This window comes from Copadichromis virginalis, linkage group LG23 (assembly GCF_057382275.1).
Source record: "Copadichromis virginalis isolate Kocher_CV1m ecotype Utaka linkage group LG23, C_Virginalis_male_GT1.1, whole genome shotgun sequence".
NCBI classification, from domain to species: domain Eukaryota; kingdom Metazoa; phylum Chordata; class Actinopteri; order Cichliformes; family Cichlidae; genus Copadichromis; species Copadichromis virginalis.
In genome coordinates, this window is record NC_140639.1 from 51,801,756 (window position 1) to 51,827,535 (window position 25,780).

The window sequence follows — 25,780 nt, forward strand, 5'->3', positions numbered from 1 at the left end:
AAAAGTTTATCATATTATTGTTTTGTAATATGTCAGGGTTGTTCCAGATAGGTGTACGTTTGCATGGGATTAATGAAGACGCCGTCAATTTTAGAAACTCCCACCATGCTGTCAGAGAAGAGCTGATGTTGATGCTTTTAAAGCAGTCATGTCGTTGGATGTTTGAGCTGATAAATGGTAGGTCTGAGATCTCTAGATTATTGCAAAGTGCTTGTTCTACATCTAGCCAAGGTTCATCTAAGAGGGTATGTTTTAGCCATCCTGAGATAAACTGAAGCCTGTTGGCTAAGAAGTAGTGCTGAAAGTTAGGCAGTTCTAGTCCTCCTTTATCCTTGGTCTTTTGTAGTGTTTTTAAGCTTATACATGGGGGTTTGTTTTTCCAAAGGAATTTGGACATACATGAATCTAGAGATCTGAACCAATCTTGTGGCGGTTTAGTTGGGATCATTGAGAATAAATAATTTATTTTTGGTAAGACCATCATTTTTATAGTGGCAACCCTTCCCATGAGTGATATGGGTAGACATTTCCATCTAGCCAGATCATCTTCTACCTTCTTTAAAAGTGGGATATGGTTTAATTTAGCTTGGGAGAAACATTAATACCTAAATATTTTATATTTCCCGATTGCAGTGGTGTAGAAGAGGAATTATGGAGGGAGCAATTAATCGGTAGGACTGTAGATTTTGACCAGTTAATTGAGTAATCTGATATTCTTGCAAAAGAGTTTATCAATTCAATCACCCCAGAGATATTGGTTTGTGAATTTTGGAGAAAGAGTAACACATCATCCGCATAAAGGCTGATTTTATGTTCCACGTTCTTGCATTTTATGCCCTTAATTACTGAATTCTGTCTAATTGCTGCTGCTAGTGGTTCAATAAAAATTGCAAACAGTGAAGGGGAGAGTGGGCATCCCTGCCTGGTGCCCCTCAAGAGACAGAAGCTGGAGGATGTCTGGTCATTTGTTCTAACACAAGCTGTTGGGGAATTATATAATATTTTTAACCAGTTTATGAAAGAGGATCCAAAACCAAATTTGTGTAAAGTTGCAAATAGAAATTTCTAGTTAACTCTGTCAAATGCTTTTTCTGCGTCTAAAGAGAATATTGTAGTTTCTAGGTTTTTACTGTATGAGTAGTCTATCAAATTAAGTAATCTACGTGTATTTGTTGATGAGTGCCTGCCTTTTATGAAACCAGTTTGGTCAGGATGAATTAAGAGGGGGGTTATTTTCTCCAGTCTCTTTGAGAGAGCTTTGCAGATTATTTTAAGGTCTACATTTATAAGGGATATTGGACGATAGCTTGAGGGATATACAGGGTCTTTGCCTGGTTTTAGCAGGAGATTAATGTTTGCAGAATTCATATTTGATGGAAGTCTGCCCTTTTCTTTAATTTCCAACAACGTTCTGTAGAAAACTGGTGCTAGAATCGACCAGAATTCTTTGTAGAATTCTGCAGGAAAGCCGTCTGGACCTGGAGCCTTATTATTGGGCATACTTATCAGGACTTCCTGGAGTTCACCTGGTGTCAGTGGTGAATCCAGTGCCATTGCTTGAGTGTCTAATAATTTTGGAAGAGTTATGTTGTCCAAAAACTGATCAATTTCTTTTTTAGATGGGTTTATTTGTGGTGAATACAACGTTTTATAGAAATCCCTGAAAATGTTGTTTATTTGTATCGGTTCATATAATGTGTTCCCAGATGAATCTTGAACAGCACATATAGTTGTTTTTTCTTTATTTATTTTTAGCTGGTTTGCTAGAAATTGACCGGATTTATTACCATGTTCATAATTTTGTAGGCGTAGTCTTTGTACTAAGAATTTTGTTTTTTTATCAATTATCTCATTTAATTCTAGTTTTGTTTTGCGTATTTTGTTCAATGTTTCCTGATCTTGGTGGGACGCGTAGGCTTCTTCTAGTGATTTGATGTTTTTTTCTAATTCCTGAATATTTTTGTTTTCTTTTTTCTTTTTATGTGATGAGAAAGAAATTATTTTACCTCTCATCACAGCTTTCCCTGCTTCCCATAGAACAGAAGCTCATGTTTCGGGAGTGTCATTATAGTCCAAATATGAAGTCCACTCTTTTTTAAAATATTTAATAAAGTCTTCATCTTTAAGTAGTGATATATTAAATCTCCAGGTTTTTTTTCTTTTTTTTTATCATGAGCTCTTCACAATTAAACAGGATACTTGTAAAAATAAACTATATATATCATGCAAATGGTCTTTTAAACTTACTAAATACATACATACAACAAATTTTAATAAATAAAAATGTTTGATATTTTTAAATAAAACAATATTACATTTATAATTCATGTAAATTTCCTACACCTGTCATAGACGTCCACATGACATCCACAAAATTACCCAGTTCAATGTTCAAATGTTGCACATCACATGGATGTCCAAGTTTGGTCAATGTTGGACATTCAAATTGTGGACCTAGTGTGGACATCGATGTCCAGAATTGGTCATGGACCAAAGGAGCCAATATAGACATAATCTGAGCATCTGTCCAACATCCAGTGTTTAGTGGGTTATATTTATGTTTAGTTTAGTACGTTATGTAGTGGCCTATTTTTAAAAAATCAGGAAATTATTATACACGTACCTCAAAATCTGACATGATGACATCACTCAAGTAAATGTACTTTAGTTCTGTACTTGAGTTTTACTACATCAGTAGAATGCTTTCAGTCAAGTGATGGAGAGTTGAATGTGATTGCAGAAATCCTTGTTGGTTCTTGTACTGGAGTCTGGAGTCAGTCCAACAACAGATTCTGGGAAACAAACAGAAGTTAAGATAAGAACTTTAGTTTTATGTTTGATTGATGTCAAAACAACAAAATGAGTTTTTATGACTAAACAAATAAAGATTCACTAGACAGAATTAAATTCAATGTGAACTTATTTTATTTTTAAATTGCTGATTTATACAATATTAGTTCAGTGCGAAGCTCAATTAAATTGTTATTTTTAAGGCATTAAATTAAATGAATAATTCATTAGTTTGTCCATAATAATCTGATCCATTTAGATTTCTTAAAGCTTTCTTCTTCTCAGGGACAGTAGTGGAGGCAGAGTAAGACCCAAATGCAGGACTCAGGAACAAAGGATAAACTAAAAAGTAGCTCTATTGTTACAGTGAAGTAAAGAAAATACATAATACAAAATAACTCTGACCAGGCAAAAACTAGGAATGCACAAAAACTCCCAAGAAACACATGAGACATACAGCAAGTGGGAGAAAGTAGCAAAAAGCAGGGAAATTTGAGACAGTAATTGTCTTGATGCATGATCAATCATCCAGGTAAGTAAACCACAAAATGTTTCGGTTCATCTGCATGTAGCATTTTCACAACATTGTGATTGCAGTCATTCCCCAACTCTGTGAATGGCACTGATCAATGGCTATTAATCAGTGCCATCGATCAATGATAAAGTGTTAGAACAGAATCAGCTCTTTGGTGTGAGACAATAATTGAGTTAAGTTTGGAGATTGGAAACACAAGGGAACACAGATGATGGGATGGGGGACCATCACAGTAAAATGGGACGTAACAGGTCAGGATGAACTTGACAGAACAAAGCAAGGACCTGATGCTGATGACAAAACACAATGAAAAAGAACTAACATAATCACACAAGAAACCATAAACTAGAAATGCAGATAACATAACTCAGAGGCACTATGAAATACTAAGCTCAAGACTAAACAATATGAAACTATAACTTAAATAACTTCATATATCAAGAAGAAAGGCTCATGAGTCCATAACAAAAACTCAAAACCACGAGTCAAAGACCCAGACACTATGACACCTCTGTAGCAGATAGGTGGTTTTACATGTGTTTCCCCCAGCCTCCACACACTAGGTCATATTTGGATGGAACTACTGTTGAGAAATATAGCATGTATAACGATTTTTTTGTTTTTTGAAATGTCTTTTAAAAGCAAAAACACACTCTGGGAGAGGGGCCGAGTTTAGCAGTTATTAATGATGACACACAAATCTTTCTTTATTGTCCCTGTCAGTACTCTCGCTGCAGCATTTGGATCAACTGAAGGCTTTTAAAGGAAATGTGAGAGCATCCTGATAACAATGAATTAGAGTACTCCAAGGTGTAATAAATGCATTCGTTCAGTGTCACTTTACCAATATTACACATGTGAAAAAAGGCTGTCCTACATGTTTGTTTAATTAGCACTTTGGAGACTATATCTGCTTTAAAGGCACATGTGTTTGAATTATACCAGGGAGTCAACCATCTGTGATTTGCCACAGTACAGCCACAGCGTCCAGCTTTGTTTGTAGTGACTATGCAACAGTATTAACAAGATAATACACATCTGTGTGCGTAAAGTTTAAGTGGCTGCTCGGCATTGTTTTGGCACATGACAACAGTAGATGAATTATTTCCTTAAACTTAGCGCCCTTTCAGAAAGGCATCTACTGTAATGACATCAATTATCCAGTTCTGTGTAGTCTAAATGTTATTAAGAAATGATTAGACAAAAGAAGGTTTTTGTGAAATACTGTTAAATGCTCAGTGTCTTATGCCACATGTCAAAACAAGACCTAGCGTATGATTAATCCAAGGAGTCGCCTCCTTTCCATTTTAACAAAAGCCAGTTGAGTCTAATTGTTTTCAGCATTTCAGTCGTTATTCTAGATGAATGTTAAATTTTTTATTTATTTATTTAACCTTTATTTAACCAGGAATGTCCCGTTGAGATCAAAAACCTCTTTTTCAAAATCACATTCAAATTCAAATTTTATTTGTCACACACACAACCATACAGAGTGTGACATGAGGTGAAATGCTGATTGCTGTGCAATGCCCGACCATTAAATGACAGTAAGAATTGACGGTAGGATTTAAAGATTTACAGATTACTACAAAAATTTACAGATTTTAACTTAGAAATTTACAGTAAAAAATGTTCAAATAACAGTTTACGTAAGAAATTATTAATAAAAAGAAATTATAAATCATAAGAAGTGTGCAAAAAGAAAAACCAGAGTGCGTGTGGTGATGTGATGTGTGTGAAAGAGTCCAGTCCTACACCTGGTTCAGGGCCCCAATAGCCTGGGGGAAGAAGCTCCTCCTCATTTGCTCTGTTTTGGCCTTAAGGGAGCGCAAGCCCTTCCCAGTGTCGTCAGCAAACTTGACAATGGAGGCGGTGTCCGATGTGGCTACACAGTCATAAGTGTCCAGTAGGCAGTGTTGCCAACTTAGCGACTTTGTCGCTATATTTAGCGAGTTTTCAGACCCTGAAAAAGACGTGAAAGCGCGTATCGCTTTTACTCTCAACAAGCAGCGGGTGCTGCAACGCAGTCAGTTCTTCTTTTACTCTTTTACTCTTATGCTGTTTTGTGGATCACAAGGTTTAAAACTACTTATAAACACACACACAAAGTAACTCCACCAGAGTGCCTATTTCGGGTCACTTTTGCCGGTCCGAGCCTGGGTAAAGGAGCAGGGTTGGAATTGTGACATTAAAAAAACAATAATTGCTAAAAGAAATTTAATTTGTAGTTCTAAATAAACTCTAAATGCATTTAGGACGTTTTTTACTCACTTTATGTCTCTTCCACGATGTTATTTCTCTTTCCAACAACGTAGGTTACAATTAGATTAGCATGATCAATTATGCAAATCAGGCAATGACGTCATTTAGCGACTTCTAGCGACTTTTAGGACAACCAATAGCGATTTTCCTTACTGAGGAGTTGGCAACACTGCCAGTAGGGCTGGGCCATATCAAACCGTTCATGGTAACACCGCTATAATGTTGGGCAACGTTATGGGTAAAATAGAATATGGGTAAAACGTGCGCACAGTGTCTTTGTTTTCATACGCACATGGCAGAAAAAGCATGGCGGTGACGGAGAATGAGAAAGGCGAAAGTGGATCGTTGAATGAAACGATGAACCAGAACTGGTTTGTAAAAATGCTGCAGCTTCAGCGGTGTGGAACTGGTTTAGCTTTCGTCCGTTAGATACACAACAAAGCACTATTTTTGGCAGAGCATGCTAGCGGGCCGTCGTTATTACCGTGTTGTTTGGAAAATACGGCGCACTTAAAATCAATCCTTTGATTTCTCTGAAAGTCGACAGAGCCCCTTATAATCCCGTGTGCGTTATGTATGAACTCTGGTTGTGTTTACTGACCTCGAAACGATTTTATGTACACGGCGCTCGAAAATCTGTCAAATGTTTCAGTACGACTTTGCTAAGCTACGAAGCCGCACCGCTTGATGGATTGTCGGAGCATTACGGCTATCGTAGTCAGGAGCCTCGTGCAATAATACGTACTGTGCTTCAACATAATGTTACCGTGTTGTGTGTGTATAACCTCTTTTTAAGTTTAGTGGATATTATACATGGTTATGCTGAGGATATGTCGGCCAGTTTCCACTGGAAACGCCTTTTGGTTAAACTGTCAGCGAGGAGTTTGCATTTGCACTGTTAAATTTTTATATAACTTTGTATATAACTTTAATGCACATAAAAAACAGCTGCTTGTTTAAGTGAAAATACATTGATGGGGTTTTTTTGCACTAATAAAGTTGTGGAGTTGTAAAGTATTTTGTCTTGTGTCAATTATATCGTCAGTTATATCGTTATCGCAAATTTTCAAATGTATATCGTGATGAATATTTTTGGTCATATCGCCCTGCTCTAGTGTACAGTGAGTACAGCAGGGGGCTTAAAACACAGCCCTGGGGCACTCCAGTGCTGAGTGAGATGGAGGGGGAGACTTCCTCACCCTCACTGATTGGAGTCTGTCTGTGAGGAAGTTGAGGATCCACTGACACAGTGATGAGCTGAGTCCTAGATCCTTCAACTTGGTGAAAAACTTAGAGGGAATTATTGTGTTGAATGCTGAACTGTAGTCCACGAACAGCATCCTAACACAATTCCCTCTGCCAGTGTCCAGGTGACTCAGGGATGTGTGGAGCAGGTGAGCTATGGCGTCGTCTGTGGATCGATTAGTCCAAACTGAAGTGAGTCGATGGTGGCAGGAAGTGAAGAAATGATGTGATCTCTTCACAGTCTTTCAAATCACTTCATCACAATTGAAGTCAGTGCTACTGGGCGGTAATCATTGTGGCAAGCGGGCTGTTGTTGAACTCTTTGAAGCACGTGGGAACCACAGCTTGGGCCAGGGAGAGGTTGAAGATCTCCATGAATACCGGTGCTAGCTGGTCAGCACAGGCTCTCAGGACCCGACCAAGGATTGCATCTGGTCCTGGTGCCTTCCTCGTGTTCACCCTCCTGAAAGCTTTCCTCATGGCATGCTCTGTGAGGATGAAGGTGTTGTCTTCGCTGAGCCATTTCTTGTTTTAATTGCTGCAGCGTCTAAGCTAGCATAAAACATGTTAAGCTCAACAGCCAGTGAAGCGTCTGCATTCATCACTGAAGAAGCTGATTTGTAGTCCATTATTGTCCACAGTCCCTTCCACAGGCTCCTAGAGTCGCACTGTTGTAGCTGTGACTCCAGTTTTCCCCGTAGCTCCACTTTGCCTTTCTGACCGCGCTGCGCACGTTGTAAGATGCAGCCTTGTATTGGTCCATATTACCGGAGCCCTTCATTGTAGGCGGCGGTGTGCGATCTCAGAGTGTCGTGGATGTTTCTATCCACCCACAGCTTCTGGTTGGGTGGATTATGCCTGCTTACAAAGTAAGGTTAAAGCAGCAAGCACCAATCAGGAGGGAAGTCGCACGCTGGATGGACCACTCAGTGGCCGCGCTGCAAGATACACTGGATGACACAGACTGGGACATGTTTCGGCGCAGCTCTGATGACATCAACATGTTGACGGAAGCGGTTGTGGGATTTATCAGCTACAGTAATTATTTTATCTGAACTAAGCCCAAAATCTGATGAAAAAAACGATACTACATTTGCATTAAAAACTGAGTGAGGACCAGGTGGACATTAAACTGCCGTTAATAAAACTGTTTTCTGATTTTTTTTTCAAGAAGGATGGACTTGGATAAGAGCAAGGATTTTAAATTATTTAAACCACTGATCGCTGCCTCTCCTCGTCAGCCTGCACTTCAACGATTTTAACAGTTTGTGTTTGCAACCCACCTAAAATTTGCCTCATGAAAATGAACTGCTGTTCCCAAAGAATGTCAGTAGGTGGCACTATGAGATTGTTTAGTGCTTGTGAACTTGAGTTGATGTAGAGAAGGAGAACAACGCTAAGGCTACGTATGCTGGTCGGAGCTACTCACCGAGAGTTTTTCTTTAATCCTTGTTTAAAAAAGGTTATGAGTGAAGAAACGAAATTGGATTTTACTTTTCCGCTTGTTGGGAAACGCGGACACTTTTTGTTGATGCCGATGTACCTCTGTTTTTGTGGTTTCTGTTCATTTCCGGTTGTTTCTTTGTTGGAGTCTAAAATTGTGAGAGCGAGGCCAGTAAATTCACCTGCTGCGAACCAGGATTCAGGATCCCCAGCTGTGATGCAGGAAGGTTTCCAGCCTGCCAAGAAGTGACAATTGTGTTACTTCTTGACAGATAAGCTTATGAGATCTCAAAACAATACACTACCCGGGTAGTACCACTAACATTAACACCCTACACACACACTTCACACACCTGAACTGAAAAGACTAAAAAGAATCCTGAACTCTGAAGTCTGGACTATGAAACTGAATACACGGACTGACAAATATGGACTACTGGAACTGTTGTGAACTGTTGAATGACTGTTTATGGTTTTGTTTTGAATAAATGTTGACTGTTCTTTTAGCTGTGTGTCATTCGCTCCTTAGCCGATTCCTAGAGAACATAAGCCTAAGATCCTAACTTTCTCTACATTCTGTAGTGGTAAAGTATCGTGTGTTACATAGTACCTTTTTGTGGTGAGCCAGCCACGAAAAGGTACAGCTAATATTGAAATTACAGGATTCTGCACACTTTAGTTAAATTTGGGATTGTGTGATTATTGTGATAAGCTTTCAATTAAGACAACATTGAAATAAGATGGATTTGGTATAGAACTACGGGGTGGATGTTAAACGGTCCATCAGTATTACTGGAGTTACTAGTCTAGATTCTGATACTGATATTATTGCTTCTTGGAGAAGTATGGGGTGGTAACAAGGAATCTGAGGGTCCCAAATGCATAAACAGAGTGTGGGGAAACTGTTATTGCTGAGTTTGAGTCAGATATTACGATGGGTGATAACGAGTCAGAATTTCCCCTTGAGATTGAAAATGTGACCAACAAGAATGTAAACTGGCAGGCTAGTCGCATTGAAAGGTCAGAACTGCATCATACTCCAGAGTCAGACCCTGTTTTGACTGACTCAAGTGATGAAACTGACGTTGACGGTTATTCTGACCACAGTACTACACCCTTGATAAAGACAGCAAAGCTGAAGTACGACCACAGACGGCCCCTTACATCCCAGCCAGTCACCCATTCAGCTAAATCTCAGTCTTGTAGATTTGTTAAACCAAAGACTACTCCAACCAGTCTTCCAGTGGTGACAGATGAAGTAACTAACCCACCAGAGATACAGCATACAGTAGTGGAACATGTAATCAGAAATGACTCTGTCACTACAGATAGCCAATCCAAATGGTTACGTTTATTCTCAGGCTGGGTGCCAAAACCCCCAGGAGAAGTGGATTTCGAAACATGGTGTTTGCATGTTGAACTAATGTTCAGTGATGGCACTCCAGTTGACATTCAGCGGAGGAAAATACTAGAGAGTCTTCTTCCCCCAGCATCAGATGTTGTGAAGCAACTTGGTTATTTAGCACATCCACGAGAATATGTCAAGCTGCTAGATTCTGCATGTGGTCTTATGGAGGATGGTGAGGAGATATTTGCCAGGTTCCTGAACACAAATCAAAATCCAGACGAGAAAGCATCTGATTATCTACAGAGGCTGCAAGCTCTCCTTAACACTGCTGTAGGCAGGAAGGGTGTGATTCAAGCAGATGCAAGTCGACATTTGCTAAAGCAGTTCAAACGGGGTTGTTGGGGCCATAACTTGGTCCTGCAACTGGAACTAAAAAAAAAGACCACACCTGAGTTTGCAGAGATTCTGCTAGAGCTGAGGACTGAGGAAGACAGAAGGGCTTCTAAACTGGACAGGATGCAACGTCATTTTGTGTCTAGTAAGACAAAACCTATTGTGCACATGCATTCTGTTCCTGACTTCCCACATCACACTGACTCAAGTGCAAGTGTATTGCAGGCCTATATCTCTAAAACTGAGAGTCTAAAGAAGCAGGTTGTAGAACTGCAGCTGGAACTGACAACAAAACCACCTAAACAGCAAAGAAAGCGACAAGTTATAGCAATGGAAAAAACACAAGAGCCACCCGCACCTGTGGTTGAGACTCCAAGTTCTACCACAAACCCCAGTGAGAGCTGAGCCTATGGCTTGGTTCTGTTTTAGGTGAAGACGGTCACATAGCCAGGAACTGCAAAAATGCTATAAACAAGGCTGTGGCTGATCAAAAGTTCAAAGAACTAAAAAGCCAGACAGGAAGAATGGAAAGCCCAGCAGCAAGGTCAAATGGCCTGCATTTGTATAGCGCTTTACTTAGTCCGCAAAGCGCTTTACACTACATTCAGTCATCCACACATTCACACTGGTGATGGCAGCTACATTGTAACCACAGCCACCCTGGGGCGCACTGACGGAGGCGAGGCTGCCGGACACTGGCGCCACCGGGCCTTCTGACCACCACCAGTAGGCAAACATGGGGTTAGTATCTTGCCCAATGATATTTGGCATGCAGCCAGGAGGCAGCCTGGGATCAAACCACCGACCTCCTGATTAGTGGCTGACCTGCTCTGCCACCTGAGCTACAGCCACCCCAAGGTCAAGCTTTAAACTGGAGCAGTTTCCTGTAATGGGATATACGGGAACCAAGAACATTCAAAAGAGTCCCAAGTCAGAACAGAGATGTCAAAGTAAACGACAACATGTTGAATCCATTCCGAATCACCTTCCAAATGGACTAGTCAGATCAAGGTCTCTTGCAGAGGTTAAGATTGGGGAACTACCACATAGTTGCCTCATCGACTCAGGGTCTCAGGTTACCACAATTTCTAAATCATTTCAGTTGACCCACTTACCTTCTCATCTTCTTTTGCCATTAGATGATCTGTTAGAGGTTTAAGGTGCTGCAGGCCAAATTGTCCCTTATCTTGGGGAAGTTGACATCACTTTCCCACAGAGTTTCACTGGGAGGATAAAGTTGTAACTGTTCTAGCCCTAATTGTCCCAGATATTAGAGCAAATTCAGAGATTCCAGTCCTCACTGGTACAAATGCCCTCAACATCTTGTATGAGGACTTCAATAAGCAAATGACCATTCCTGAGCACTGTACTTATGCCCCTCTCATTAGAAATCTGCATGCATGCTTCTCTGGCAGGTATTTTCCAGCTATGTAATGTCAAAGTCACGGCCCACATCCTTTAAAGTTCCCATTCTCCTAAAAAAAATGAGACAACTCACAATATCATTCTGCCAGCTCACTGACCTTTGACAGAGATATCTGTCCCACTCTCAGTTTCTCCTGCAAGGTCTGAATGTAGGAATCGAACTGGAAGTTCAGAGCAGAAACATGCTCAGTGTTACACCACCCACAAAATGACAAAATTCAGTTCGATTTTGGTGACTCACCCCTGTCAAACGAGTGGAAAGACAGGATCGGCTCTCTGATCTAACACTCTTCAAACAAAGGCCACGGCCCATTCATCCCTTTGATTATGAAGCTGTCCGCCTTCATTTGGAGCAGCTGTGCGACAGCAACATTATTACAGAGTCCGAGAGCCCATTTGCTTCACCAATTGTAGTTGTGAAAAAGAAAAATGGGCAGATCCGCCAATGTGTGGATTACAGAAAGTTGAACAACCAGACAATCAAAGATGCTTATGCCTTGCCCAATATAGAGGAGGCATTTACAGATCTGTCAGGATCCAAATGGTTTTCTGTTATGGATTTAAAGTCTGGATATTACCAGGTCGAGGTTGAAGAAGAGGATAAGCACAAGACAGCTTTCGTCACACCCACTGGGTTTTGGGAATTCAACAGGATGCCCCAAGGAGTCACAAATGCTCCAAGCACTTTTCAAAGAGTTATGGAGAAATGCATGGGCTCCATGAACCTCAAGGAAGTACTGGTCTTTCTTGATGATCTTATAGTATTCTCCAATACTTTGGAGGAACACGAAGAAAGGCCCCTGAGAGTTCTAAACAGACTGAAAGAATTTGGTCTCACACTTTCACCTGAAAAATGTCACTTTTTCGAAAAGTCAGTGAGGTATTTAGGACACATTATCTCAGAAAAGGGAGCGGAGACAGATCCTGATAAAATCTCTGCACTCACTACATGGCCCAGACCCACAAACCTGTCAGAACTGAAGTCATTTTTAGGCTTCACCGGTTATTATCGCAGGTTTGTCAAAGATTATTCTAAAATTGCAAGGCCATTGAATGATTTGACAGCTGGTTATGTTCCTGCCAGGAAGCTGAAATACCACAAATCACCATCAAACAGCAACCTGAACCGCCCTTTTAATGAGAAATGGACTCCCTCATGTGAGGAAGCTTTCAAGACCCTCATTGAGAAGTTGACATCTACACCAGTGCTTGGGTTTGCTGACCCCCAGAAAGGCGGATGGATTATGAAGGCGGCCTCATGTTTCTTTTGAAACTGATGACAGTACAACTGCTGAGGACGAGAGAGTAAAGCAATTTATTACAAAGTTTATAGGAGAGAAAAACAGTGCAACATTTCCAAGGGATGCTATTTATTATTGTCATGTTTAGTGCTGTGGCAGGCAGGATAAAGGACCCAAATGCAGGACTCGTATACAGAGACGTAAACTCAAAAACTTTATTAGCAGAAAACAAACAAAACCAAAACAGGAAACTAAACCTAGACTGGAAACCGGAAAACTGAGAAATAAGAGACTAGAAAACAGGGATCTAGACGTTACCAGGGACACAAGAAACACAGAGCACATAATAGCACATGGGATACATAATGACAACAGACTAAGAAAAACAACACGAGGAAATGGGAAACAGGAAGGAAACACAACTGGGACTAATCTGACATAAGAAGACGGGAAGGAAGGAAAACTGAAAACACGACTGTCAAAGTAATTGGACTGGTTCTTATATAGAGCTTTTCTACTCTATCTGAGCACTCAGAGCACTACAACTAATTCATTCACCCAATCTAACATTCATACACACTCACACTGTATCGGAGAGCAACTTGGGGTTAGTTGGGGTTGCCCAATGGTATTGGCATGCAGACAGGGATCGAACCACCAACCTTCCAATCAGTAGGTGACCTGCTCTACCTCCTGAGCTACACCCCAAAGTAAAGCAGGAAACGAGACATTCACAAAGATGCAAATTTGACACTGAGACATGGCGAAAAAGAAGACCAAGAGTCACCTTTGCTACTGAGGATAAATTAATCCGAGTCACCAGCCTCAGAAATCACACCTGAGATTAGAGTCCCTGTCTTAGATGATGTTCCTGTTTACCCGTCTATATCTGGAAGTCCCACAGGATCTTAGCTCGGTCATTATCAAGGGGCGCCTCCCATTTTGACGTCGGGACTTCCAGGCTATATTTGGCACAGATGTTCCTGTACACTATGCCGTCCACTTGGTTATGGCGTTCCATGTATGCCTTGCCTGCTAGCATCTTGCACCCTGCTGTTATGTGCTGGATTGTCTCAGGGGCATCTTTACACAGCCTGCACCTGGGGTCTTGCCTGGTGTGATAGACCCCAGCCTCAATGAGTCTTGAGCTTGTTCCTGTGCTGCCATGATTAGTGCCTCTGTGCTGTGTTTGGGTCCAGCTTTGTCCAGCCACTGGTAGGATTTCTGTATGTCAGCCACTTCCTGTCTACTGGTGGTACATACTGTGCAGGAGCCTGTCCTTCCATGATGGCTCCTCCTCTTGCTCTTCTTTCTCGGGGTTCTTTCTTCACGTGGTTAGTTGTGGCCATCTTCCTGATGTACTCATGGATGTTCATCGTCTCATCCTGGACAGTGATTCTGACATTCATTAGTCCCCGTCCTCCTTCCTTTCACTTAGTGTACAGCCTCAGGTTGCTGGACTTGAGGTGAAACCCTCCATGCATGGTAAGGAGCTTCCTTGTCTTGATGTCAGTGGCTTCTATCTCCTCCTTTAGTCAGCTTATTATCATCAAGGTGTCTGATCACCGTGTGGTCCAGGTGTTCTTACCAGTCAGCGGACTCCTCAGGACTTGCCTACCCTCTGCAGGTACTTGGTGGTTTCAGTTTTCCAAGCGGCCTCTTTGTGGTTTCCATTTGCCTGTTGCCCAGGTACTTGTAGTTGTCTTTGATGTCTGCAATGTTGCCTTCCGGTAGTGTGATGCCCTCAGTTCTGACTACCCTCCCTCTCTTTGTTACCATCTGACTACACTTCTTCAGTCTGAATGACGTTCAGATGCCGTTGCTGTATATCCTTGTGGTGTGGATCAGTGAACCAATGTCACGTTCACTCCTGGCATGCACCTTGATGTCATCCTTGTATTGGTGGTTAAAGGTTGCTCCATTCTATACTCTGTATCCATAGCCAGTCTTGTCAATGATTTCACTGAGGGGGTTCAGGCCTATGGGGACAGAGCATCTCCTTGGTAAATCCCTCACTTGATGGGCTATTGGCTTGAAATCTGAACCCTCCTATAAAACATTCTCATTACTCAACAGCCATAGCAGCCATATTAAAATTAGCTTATTTGTACAAATATTTTAAAACATTATGTATTTTCATTTCAAATTTTAAGGGAACATAAAAATCTACATATACAGAAGATTCAGTCAAGTCTGATAAAAATAGGCTAGGCTTTGTGACTTTGTACACAAATGAACATATTTCTAACACCAACTTTCTATCTAAAATTCATTTCACTTACTTATCTAATTCTGTGGTAAGGGTAGAGGCTGTTCCAGCTGTCATGTGATGAGAGTTGGGGTATACCCTGCACAGCGCTAACCTCAAACAAAATCCAAATCAAAAAAGGCATTCCTTAGAAGCAGTGTTGATTGCGCGTTACAAAGGTCTTGAAGATTGTTGCAAATATATAACTGATAGGCTTGTGATGACCCATATGTCCCATGACCTTGATCAGGATGCCTTCATGAGATCTGGGTGGCATCAGTGCAGAAGGAAGGGCCACAGAAGAGATCATGAGAATTTCCAGGCAGCGAGAAAACTTGATGAAAGAGTGAGAAGAACAAAAATCTGGCAGTGACGTGCCCAGACTTTGTGATGAACAAAGGATCTGTTTGCTGGAATCTTTGAGGATGAGGATAATGGACGGAGCCTTGTAAGGACATAGGGACGAGTTTATCTTAAAATAGAATATGGAAATGGAGCTGCCTGGCTGGTTAGTTTGACCTTCTTTGTGAGGTGAGGCAGCGACTACTGGTTAGATTTTGTAAATGAACAAAGGTGATGGGAGACAGTTTTGTCTTGGGAGGTGAAAATGGAGCACAAAGTATATACAGAAGCCTATTAGAGGAAAAGGCTTCTGTATATCGCCTATTAGGGGCGATTGTGGCTCAAGAGTTGGGAGTTCGCCTTGTAATTGGAAAGTTGCTGGTTCGAGCCCCGGCTTGGACAGTCTCGGTCGTTGTGTCCTTGGGCAAGACACTTCACCCGTTGCCTACTGGTGGTGGTCAGAGGGCCCGGTGGCGCCAGTGTCCGGCAGCCTCGCCTCTGTCAGTGCGCCCCAGGGTGGCTGTGGCTACAATGTAGCTGCCATCACCAGTGTGTGAATGTGTGTGTGAATGGGTGGATGGCTGGATATGTAAAGCGCTTTGGGGTCCTTAGGAACTAGTAAAGCGCTATATAAATACAGGCCATTTACCCTGATAACACTTAAAACCAGCAGAAGGTGCAGCATTAGGGCTCAGACTATCAGCTTTTGACAGCTGATCATCATGGAAGGTGATGTCATTCAAGCTGGTGAGATTCTCAGTTTATTTCAATTAAATTTTATTTATATTCTGCCAAATCCAAACAACAGTTACCTCAAGGAGATGTTGTCAAAGCCAGATTTTTACTGGGAAAAGCTATTTGGAATCAGTTGGAATCAGTGAGAAATTAAAGAATAGCCTTGAGGAATTATGGGCAGAGCACTGCAGAGGTGTCCAAAAAGAGGGAGCAGCTATTGTTTGGTGCAAAAAGGCAGAGTAAATTTTGGAGGAGGAGATTTACACAAATGAGTTTCCCCGTGGGCACTGAAGCCTGAAACGGGATAGGTAGTTACTGAGGGCGAGTTGGATTGTGTGATCAATTTGGCGGGGATGGACACATCTACAGAAAGAACAGAACTGAAAGTAGCAACATCCAAAGTCAATGAATTCAATTCAATTTTATTTATACAGCACCAAATCACAACAACAGTCATCCCGACAGGCACCCTGACTAGAGATAGTGTGGGCTCAGTAGTTTAGGGTTTTGGAGGAGCAGCTGGAGCTAAGCAGGTGTGAGTGGATGTGCAGTTTTTGGGTTGTGAAGTATCCTGAGCTGGGGTGAATATTAGTTGAGGAATTCTATAAAGAAGGGACTGAAGAGAAAGAAATTGGCCTTCCGGTGCTGGGAATGTCTGTTGATGTATTTTGTAAAGAAGAAAACGAGGAGAGAGATAGAGGGTTGCCAGTTTGCTCAAGAGCGATTTGAATGGTGTTGCTTTTCCACCAGGGTATAGCCTCTCCAACCACTATGCAGCCTTGTCTTATGACAAGTTATAACATGTCAGTGGCGTCGCATCAGGAGAAACAAGGCCAAACAATGCAACAAGATGTTCTCAGGCAGTGAGAATGTGTCAGGAGTGGTGTTCTGCCGCTCTGCTGCATCCTGGGCATGTTGGTCAGAGGTTTTGTTAGGTTTCATGTACAGCATGAAAGAGATGAAAATAGGCTATGGAGTTCTTCGCCAGATGGTCTGAGGGACAATAGTGAGCATATTAAAAGGGTAAGTAGGATTCTTCTAGGATTAGTTGTCGATAGGAGAACAAACAGTTTCAAATGCAAGAGAATATCTACAGACAAAGAACTAGAAGGGGAACGTATGATGTGTGGTCCTGCTCACAAAATTAATTTAAACTGTCTCCAATAATTGAAGGTGTTGGGACACTATTCTGGACTATTCTGGTTGTCTTTTACCCCTGTTTGTTTCATGTATACTAATAGCATTTACGTGAGACGCCTGCAAAAGTCGTTATATGTAGAACCACATGAAAGCACATTTACATGAAACATAGAGAAGACATTAAATGGTATACCAGCCATGGAAGTACTTGGATTCAGAAGGTCACCACACTGTAGGCGTCATTGCCATTGAAAGATGCAACTTTTAAGTTGCATGTTCAATTAAAATAAGAAAAGTTATCCATATTATTTGACAGTGTTGTCCTTGTTTGAATGATCAAAGCTTGTACTCTGTACAGCTGTACATAGACTGTCCATAACAATTTTTAAAAAGTCAGCCTGAAACAATGTTACGCAGTGTTATGGAATATATATTTAGATTTCCTGTCAAATACAGCAGCTGCTGTAGGCACATAAGGAATAAAACCAGTGAACAGCTGTGCTTGTATAATTTAATATAAATTCCTTTAGATGAATATTTCAGCATTGATACAAAAGGAATTCTGATAGTTGCTACTAGTGGAATGCATATGTGTGCGCCTGTGTTCAAGAGTCGCAGCAGCTTTCTGTCTGGAGCCTCGTTGCAGGAATGCTGTTTATGTATATATGAGTGTGTGAGATGGTAGTGATGAAATCCGTCGTAATACCTCTCATCAGCCTGTTGTGCACATTTCAAGATTATTTTGTTCTTTTGTGTGCATAGAACACAATAGAAATATCCTTTTTGGTGAAATTCACATGTTCCAGCAGCAAAGTGACAGGCCTATCAAGCATGCAGGTTCACACAAAAGTGAAGATTTTAAAATAAAAAACAAGAAATAAGAGACTGTACAGGGCAAACTTACAACATAAGGGAAAAAAGCAAGAAAGATACTGTACAGTATTAAAAATACCACGCTCAGACTCAAAGAAATGTGCATCTGAGTAGGATACTTAAAAAAAAAAGATGTACAAAAAGTGTTGTATATTTGTGCTTAAAAACAACAAAGACAGACTATTTAAAGAAAATTGAAAAACTGCAAATAAGAGCAGGGATAGAATAGAATTGAATAGAATAGAATGCCTTTTATTGTGACTATACACATGTACAATAAGATTAGGAGCAGACGTGTAAAAAAGAGGAGAAAGGTGCACAGCTCTGCGGCACTATATGTACAAATATCAAAATAAATAGGATCATATATTTACAATGTGGGATGTAAACAACCTTTTGTGTGTGTTGGAAGCAGTGATGGTTATAAAGTCTAACAGCTGCTATCATGCCTCTTTGTGCATCTAGTTCAGCAGTCTGTCACTGGAGGAGCTCTGCAGGTCTGCTGCAGCTTCATGAATCCCATGGGAGACATTGTCCAAGAGAGATATTATTTTTCTTCTTCAAATATAACAGACAATGCCATAAACGATGGCTGACGCCACCACAGAGTCAAAAAAGGTCTTTAGGAGCACATCCCAACTCTCCAAAAGATGTCTCATCAGCAGGTAGAGTCTGCTCTGACCCTTCTTGTAACGAGCATCCATGTTGTGACTCCAGTCACTTTATTGCTCAGGTGAACACCCGGGTACTTCTAAGAGTCTACTATCTCAATGTGGTGGGTTCCCCGTGATGATCAGGAGATGGTTCAGCTGGCACCAGTTCACAAAGTCCTGAATCTACCATCAGTACTCTGATCGTCCTCACCTGTGATGAAGCCAACTATGACAGGGTCATCGGAAAACGTTTGTAGATAGCAGCCTGATGGAGAAGTCTGCAGTGTAGAGGGTCCCAGCACCGTTCCTGCAGGGCCCCAGTACAGCAGACCAGCCCGTCAGAGACACAGCCCTGTGTTCTCACATACTGCGTTTGGCTGCTTTGTGACCTAAAATTATTTCCTGCCTCTTCCAAATCCCACTGATGTTATTCTGCAGCAGTTGGTCCTCCGTCGTCTTCCTGTAGGTGTTTTCTTCCTTCTCAGTTCCTCCTCCTTATTTCCTGATCTAAAAGCTCTCTTATTTTCCTTGTGGAGTGCATTTATTTCACGGCTTATCCAGGGCTTGTTATTGGAGAAACACTCTACCTTCAAGAGGGGCACAGTGTTGTCCACACAGAAGTGAAATGTAGTCTGTGATGAGATCATGCTGTCAATGTTCTCCCCGTGAGGAGCGCAGAGCTGAAGTGGTCCCTCAGAACTCACACACATGTTGGCTTCTTAGATTTCTAGTCATCTAGCTTCACTCTGTACTGTTAATTTGTTAGCTAGATTACTAACATACAACTAATACACATGTTAATATATTATTTCTTTTAAACAACAATGCCAAATTGAACATGAACTCACCAAACAACAATCTGCTCTGTCCACACACATTATTTGACTGTAGCGTCTGAGCTGTGTGTTCCCTTTGTCAGCTTGCCTCAGAGACCTTCCCCCTCCCTTTCTGCAGGCATACATGGAAAGCTTAATGCGGGGATAGGATAGCAGACTCCCTCACAGAACACAGTCTGCATCCATGATAGCAGAAAAAAATTAAGTCAGAAACAGCATGATTAGCATGAAAGGAGGTTGGTTGGCAAAAACAGCCTACTGAGGGAGCAGCATCTGTATGCAGGCTGAAACAGCTTAAATCGCATACCCTATATGAGATTTGCCAATAGGATTCACACTGGGAAATTTGAAGTCGTACTGAGATTATCTGATTTGTAAGACTTTCTAGATCAGCTTGACTTGATTTCTCGCCAAAATCAAATAAAACTATTATAGTGTTCGTAATTTTGCATAAATGCTTAATCCAGTGTAGTCAGCGTGTCTTGGTCATGCCAAATTATCCTTGAGCAAGATACTGAAACCTAAGTTGCATCCAATCGCAGTGTGAATGTTAGATAGAAAGCACTTAGGCACAGAAGGAAAACTGGGTACTTGTGTAAAAGTGAGATGCTTGAGTAGAAAAGTGCTATATACAAAAAAAGTCTATCAACACGAAAGGCAACAACTTGCTTTATAATTTCATTCTGACTGTAGGGGGGAAGCACTGTACAGAAACTGCTCTACTGAGAGGTATGAATGACATTTTAATAAGTGCAGTGTAGTAGTGTTGTTGTTAGTACTCTTTTTAGACCTGACTGCAGCATCTGATACAGCTGACCACCTCATCAGTGCATTCAGAATCAGGATTGGTGCAGTGGCTCTCAAATTGTTCTCAAACTACTTTAAAAAGCAAAACATTATTTAATATGACGTCAATATCAGCAGTGAGTACAAACATGTTGAGGGATTGGCTCAGGGTGGCTGGGGGTTGCTCAAACAGTTTTTTGTAGTTTTGTGGAGAAGAACCGGGTCCCTGGGGGATTCCTGTGGGTGGTGCTTCGGGAGTATAGGTTGTCAAGTATTTTGATACGGGCCATTCAGTTCCTGCACAACGGTAGCAGAAACTTGGTTGGTATTGTCGGCATTAAGTCAGCACCCATCGTTTCCGGTGGTTTTGAACCCACTATGGCCGCCCTTTGTCACCAATTTAGTTCATCATTTTTAAGGACAGAATTGCTGGGCGTAGCAAAATGGTGGCTCTCAGCCGGTAAAGGGTGGCGTGCCCACTCCGGGTCAGGTATAAGTACTGCCCTAAGTGGAGGTGTTCAAGAGTCTTGTTCACAAGGGAGACACAGATTGACAGGTGGATTGGGGTGGCACTTGCACTGATGCATATGCTGTGCCAATCTGTTGTGGTAGCCAAGTGGTGGAGGGTCTCCCAGGATTTCATCTTTGCTTTTTACAGATGATGTGGTTCTGTTGGCTTCATGAGGTAGGAACTTGCAGAAGAGAGAGCTGAGCATAAAAGTGAAGCTGTCGATTTACTGGTCAGTCTACATTCCTACCCTTACTTCATGAGCTCTGGGTAGAATCGGGTCGCAGGCATGATATGAGTGGCTGGGCACTTTCTTAGAGATAGGTTGAGGAATTCGGTCATTCGAGAAGGACTTGGAGTAGAACTGCTGTTCCTCCACATTGAAAGGAGGCGGTTGAGGTGGTTCCATGATCTGACTCGGATACCTCTGGATAATGCACCTCCTAGGTGTCCAAATGGAAGGAGGTCCAGGGGCAGACTAGGGAAGAGATGATATCTCTGGGGGGGCTTGGGAACATCTCGATGTTCACCCAGATAAGCTCCTAAGATTGCTGCTGTCCCTGCAACCCAAACCCATATAAATGATTTTTCTTTTAAAGAATTGTGGCTGGATGGATCAAACCCTTCATGAATAACTGTGTGTTTTATCTTCCTGGACAAAGCTGGGCAGAACTTTCAGTGTTGCTTTCTTTCTGTGGGACACAATGTTTAATGTCTAAAGAGTAGACAAAAAAGTTATTCTGAAAACCTTTAACTAATTTCAGGTATAAAATGCCACTTAGCAAAATAGAATAGAATAGAATAGCCCTTTATTGTCATTGTACATGTTCAATGACATTGAGGTTGCTCCACACCAACTGTGCTGGAATAAAATATAAATAGTAGACAGGAATAAATAACAGCCAAGAGAAATATATACAAAACAAGAGGAATGTATACAAAAATAAAAGAAAGGCACATGATGAACGGACACACATTAGAGAACAGGTTGCAAAGTGTGTGAAAGTAGTGCAAAGAAAAAAAGACTTGGTCCGAATAGAGTCAGTGTGTGTGGCCCGAGTAACGGCGGTTACTCAGATCATGGGTCAGATTGGGGAGGCGGGGGGGGTGTGTGGCAGGTTAGTGTTTGTTAACAGTCCGAATGGCCCAGGGAAAGAAGCTGTTTGTGAGTCTGATTGACCCGAGGGCAGACAATGATTTTTTGGGCAGTGTTAATTACCCTCTGTGGAGCTTTCCTGTCTCAGTAGTCACCCATGCGTACCAAGCACCCTGGCAGTAGGAGAGCATGCTCTCCACTGAGGAGCGATAGAAGGACAGCAGCCTCTGGTCCAGGTTATTCTTGCTTAGGACACAGAGGAAGTGCAGACATGAGCGAGATGAGATGTTAGGCATATTTGACAATGAAGCTGGTTGGGTGGGCTGGTGTGCAGTCATAGGTGCTTATTGACAGTGGTGCCCATCCCTACAATGACGTGGCGAATGACTAGCCAGGGTTGAGGGAAAGATGAACAGAGACATCCTTGATAATAACCTACTCAAGAGCATTCTGGACCATGAACTGGGGAGAAGGTTCATGTTCCAACAGGACAACGACCCTAATCACACAGCCAAGATAACAAAGGACATTCAGTGGCCCAGCCAGAGCGCAGATGTGAACTCAATGTATTATCTCTGGAGAGATTAGAAAAGGGTTGTTCACCAACACTCCCCATCCAACCTGATGGAGCTTGTAAAGAAGAATGGGAGAAACGGTCCAAGTAATTACTCAAAACATGTGAAACACAGCAATGACAACGGTGACCAGCAGGGGAAAGAAAAAACAAAGGCTGCAAAAATAAAAGCGATGCAATAAGAACAAAAACACAAAGGGTCGTCAACATTAAAAAAATACACAAGATACAGATGTGTGTGTGTGTGTGTGTGTGTGTGTGTGTGTGTGTGTGTGTGTGTGTGTGTGTGTGTGTGTGTGTGTGTGTGTGTGTGTGTGTGACAGAACATACTGGATAATGAGATTGAGAAGCTAATAAGTTTACAACTAAGTTCTTTAAATTCAAACAGCTGTAAATGTTTTTATATGTAGCTGTCTACCCTGATGTCATCACCTTGTTACTTTTTCCTCTTTGCATCTAAATGTTCTTACTGTCCCTGTTTAGAAAGCAAAGCCTTCTTTCTCTATTTTGATCTGTCACAAACCCAGCTGCTGCTGTGGGTGTTTAAATCCGTCTCCCACATTTAAAAAAATCAACTTTTGTTGTTGTTACCTTACAGCAGCACAGTGCGTATTTCTCTCAATCGATCCTCTTGTTTTTCTCTTCTTTTAGGCTCATTGCTCAACCAAACGACTGACCTGTTCTCCAACACATCCTGCAACATATCCACCAATGATTCAACATCTTGTTCTGCTGTTGAGAGTGGAGTGGGAACAGGAAGTCCATACAAAGCTTTGGAGATGTTTTTTATTGCTATGGTTACAGGATCGTTGAGCTTTGTGACTGTTACAGGAAATATTTTAGTCATGCTCTCCATCAAAGTGAACCGTCACCTACAAACTGTCAATAACTATTTCCTGTTTTCATTAGCATGCGCTGACTTGATCATCGGTGTTTTCAGTATGAATTTGTATACAGTCTACATTATTGTTGGCTACTGGCCACTTGGGCCGGTGGTCTGTGACTTGTGGCTAGCTTTAGATTATGTTGTGTCAAACGCCTCTGTGATGAATCTGTTAATTATCAGCTTCGATCGATATTTCTGTGTGACCAAACCCCTTACGTATCCCACAAGAAGGACAACTAAGATGGCAGGATTAATGATTGCAGCGGCTTGGATCCTGTCATTCATCTTATGGGCTCCTGCCATCTTGTTCTGGCAGTTCATCGTTGGACAGAGAACGGTGCCACCTGGAGAGTGTTATATTCAGGTACAACAAAATCTATGTACAGTGTTGTGTATAAAATCCTATTGATCAGATACAGCAGGGAATGAGGAAGTGCAATGTAAACAAACACAGAGTCTACAAAGTTACTGAGAAATCGACTTTGTTTTTCACTCTTTCTGTTCGAGTAAGTTTAAGTTTACTCGAACAGAAAGGCTCCATTGAATCATTATAATTAACTTAATTTTGTTATTAGTAGAAGTGTCCTGCTGTCCACTGTGTGCTGTTAGCCTACTCTTGATTCAGCTGTGACTGCCAGAGATGTCAGTGATTTTGGCAGTCTTGATAGCTTTTCTAGTTTTTGGTAATAAAAAGGTTAAGATGCAAACTGATAAACTAGAACAATAACATTATCTCACTGAACAAACTGAAAGTGGCTAACAACCCACTAAAATACAGATCTGTAGAGTATAACAGCTGGTAATGAGTTCTTTGGTTTGAAAGCCTGATCGTATTGTTTAAAAAAATGTCTAAACAATACAAAAATCCTGCTGCCCAATCCAGAAAAGTTGGAATTAGTAGCACCAGCTTTCAAGACTCGATCAACCTCCATTGCTGCAGAACAGCTTTAAATACATTTTGAGTTCCCTAAAAAGGCCTTTTTGTCTAATTCTGTGTAACCTTACCTTTTTTTTAAAACCTCTTGCACTTCAGTTATCTTTATACCATTTCAAGCTATTCACTGGACTCGAGTGACTCGAAATGCAATAAATAACTGGAAACACTGGGGGGTTCTAAACCTTTTGACCAGTGTTGTATACATGTTGTTTGAATGTATCTTGGAATTTGCATTTGTTCAGAATGTCTGTGAAGGTTCTCAGTCATCCAGGTCATTGTAGTCAAAGGAGCTTGCAAAGAAAAGCAGAGAGTTGGTGTCTCTGCCATCTATAATCCAGTTTTGAGATCCTCCCCAGACGCCTTAACGCCCACTCACATCCTGGGCCATCTGACCTCAGGACATCACATGATAAGGTGGGGCCAGGTTTCACAATGAGCCCACCTGAAACTCTGGCTGATTGTGACCCACACCCAGTTTCACATCTTGGCTCAGGCGATTAGAGGATCATCAGGGGGTCCTTTGTCCCTCTGTGGGGGGAAACTCCCACTAGGTTTATATCTGGGACTCTCCACCATTTGACCTTAGAACTGAAGAAGCTTCTCGGATGAGAGGTGAAACGTCTACAAGTAACTTAAAGAAGTCCAGACGCTTTTCTTTGCAAGCTCCTTTGACTACAGCAATTAGAGAAACCAGTAAGATCCTGGAAAGATAAATTCAGTTCCTTAAAGTCAGATTCCTACTTGTCTTTGGAAGCTGTAACCATCAGTAACTTCATGTGTAATGAATGACTGCAAGGTTTTGTAAAGGTTATTATTGAATGGTCTTTCATTATTCTGAATAAAATCCTTAGTAATTGTTAGTTTAAAATGTGAGGCCTCACAGATTTTCATCTATTTGTCATTAATAATGCAAACCACAAAAGGCCTGCTCATGAAGTTCCCTTTCAGTAATCGGGAATCAGTAATAAAAGCTCAGATACCTGGAAGTAGTCAAGAGGGAGTAAAAATACCCCCAGCTGGCAGAGGTAGCTTCCATAACGTATAATGATGTTGGTCTGGAGTTTATAAACAGTGTTATCTGTTTTCAGTCTACCCCAGTCAACCTCAGCTAGGATTCTTATTGTTACACTAACGTGGTTTTTCCCTCAGCTCTTAAATGTTTACCTGTGATTAACTTTAATGGAGAAATGCTATAACTAATTCTGTGAGTTTACAAATACAACAATAATCAAAGTTCTGGTACATGATGTATATTGTATCTGTAAATGTAGTAAAAATATTGACCATACTTGCTTTATGTAACATTTTTCCTTTCTTTCCTTCCTGCAGTTCCTTTCTAATCCTGCTGTGACATTTGGAACAGCAATAGCAGCATTTTATCTCCCTGTCATCATCATGACAGTGTTATACATCCATATCTCCCTGGCCTCAAGGAGCAGGGTCTCCAAACACAAACCGGAGAAGAAAGAAAAGAAGGGAATGAA

The 25,780-nt window shown here is 41.4% G+C and overlaps 1 protein-coding gene across 1 annotated transcript in view; it reads left to right on the forward strand.

The window, feature by feature from the left end:
- The window catches only part of chrm4a (cholinergic receptor, muscarinic 4a), a 69,707-nt gene that overhangs the window by 23,604 nt on the left and 20,323 nt on the right, over nt 1-25,780 (forward strand). The window contains exons 2-3 of the mRNA XM_085447762.1: nt 23,125-23,723; nt 25,626-25,780. Coding sequence (XP_085303888.1) covers nt 23,125-23,723; nt 25,626-25,780 — 754 coding nt within the window. The remainder of the gene's footprint in view (nt 1-23,124; nt 23,724-25,625) is intronic.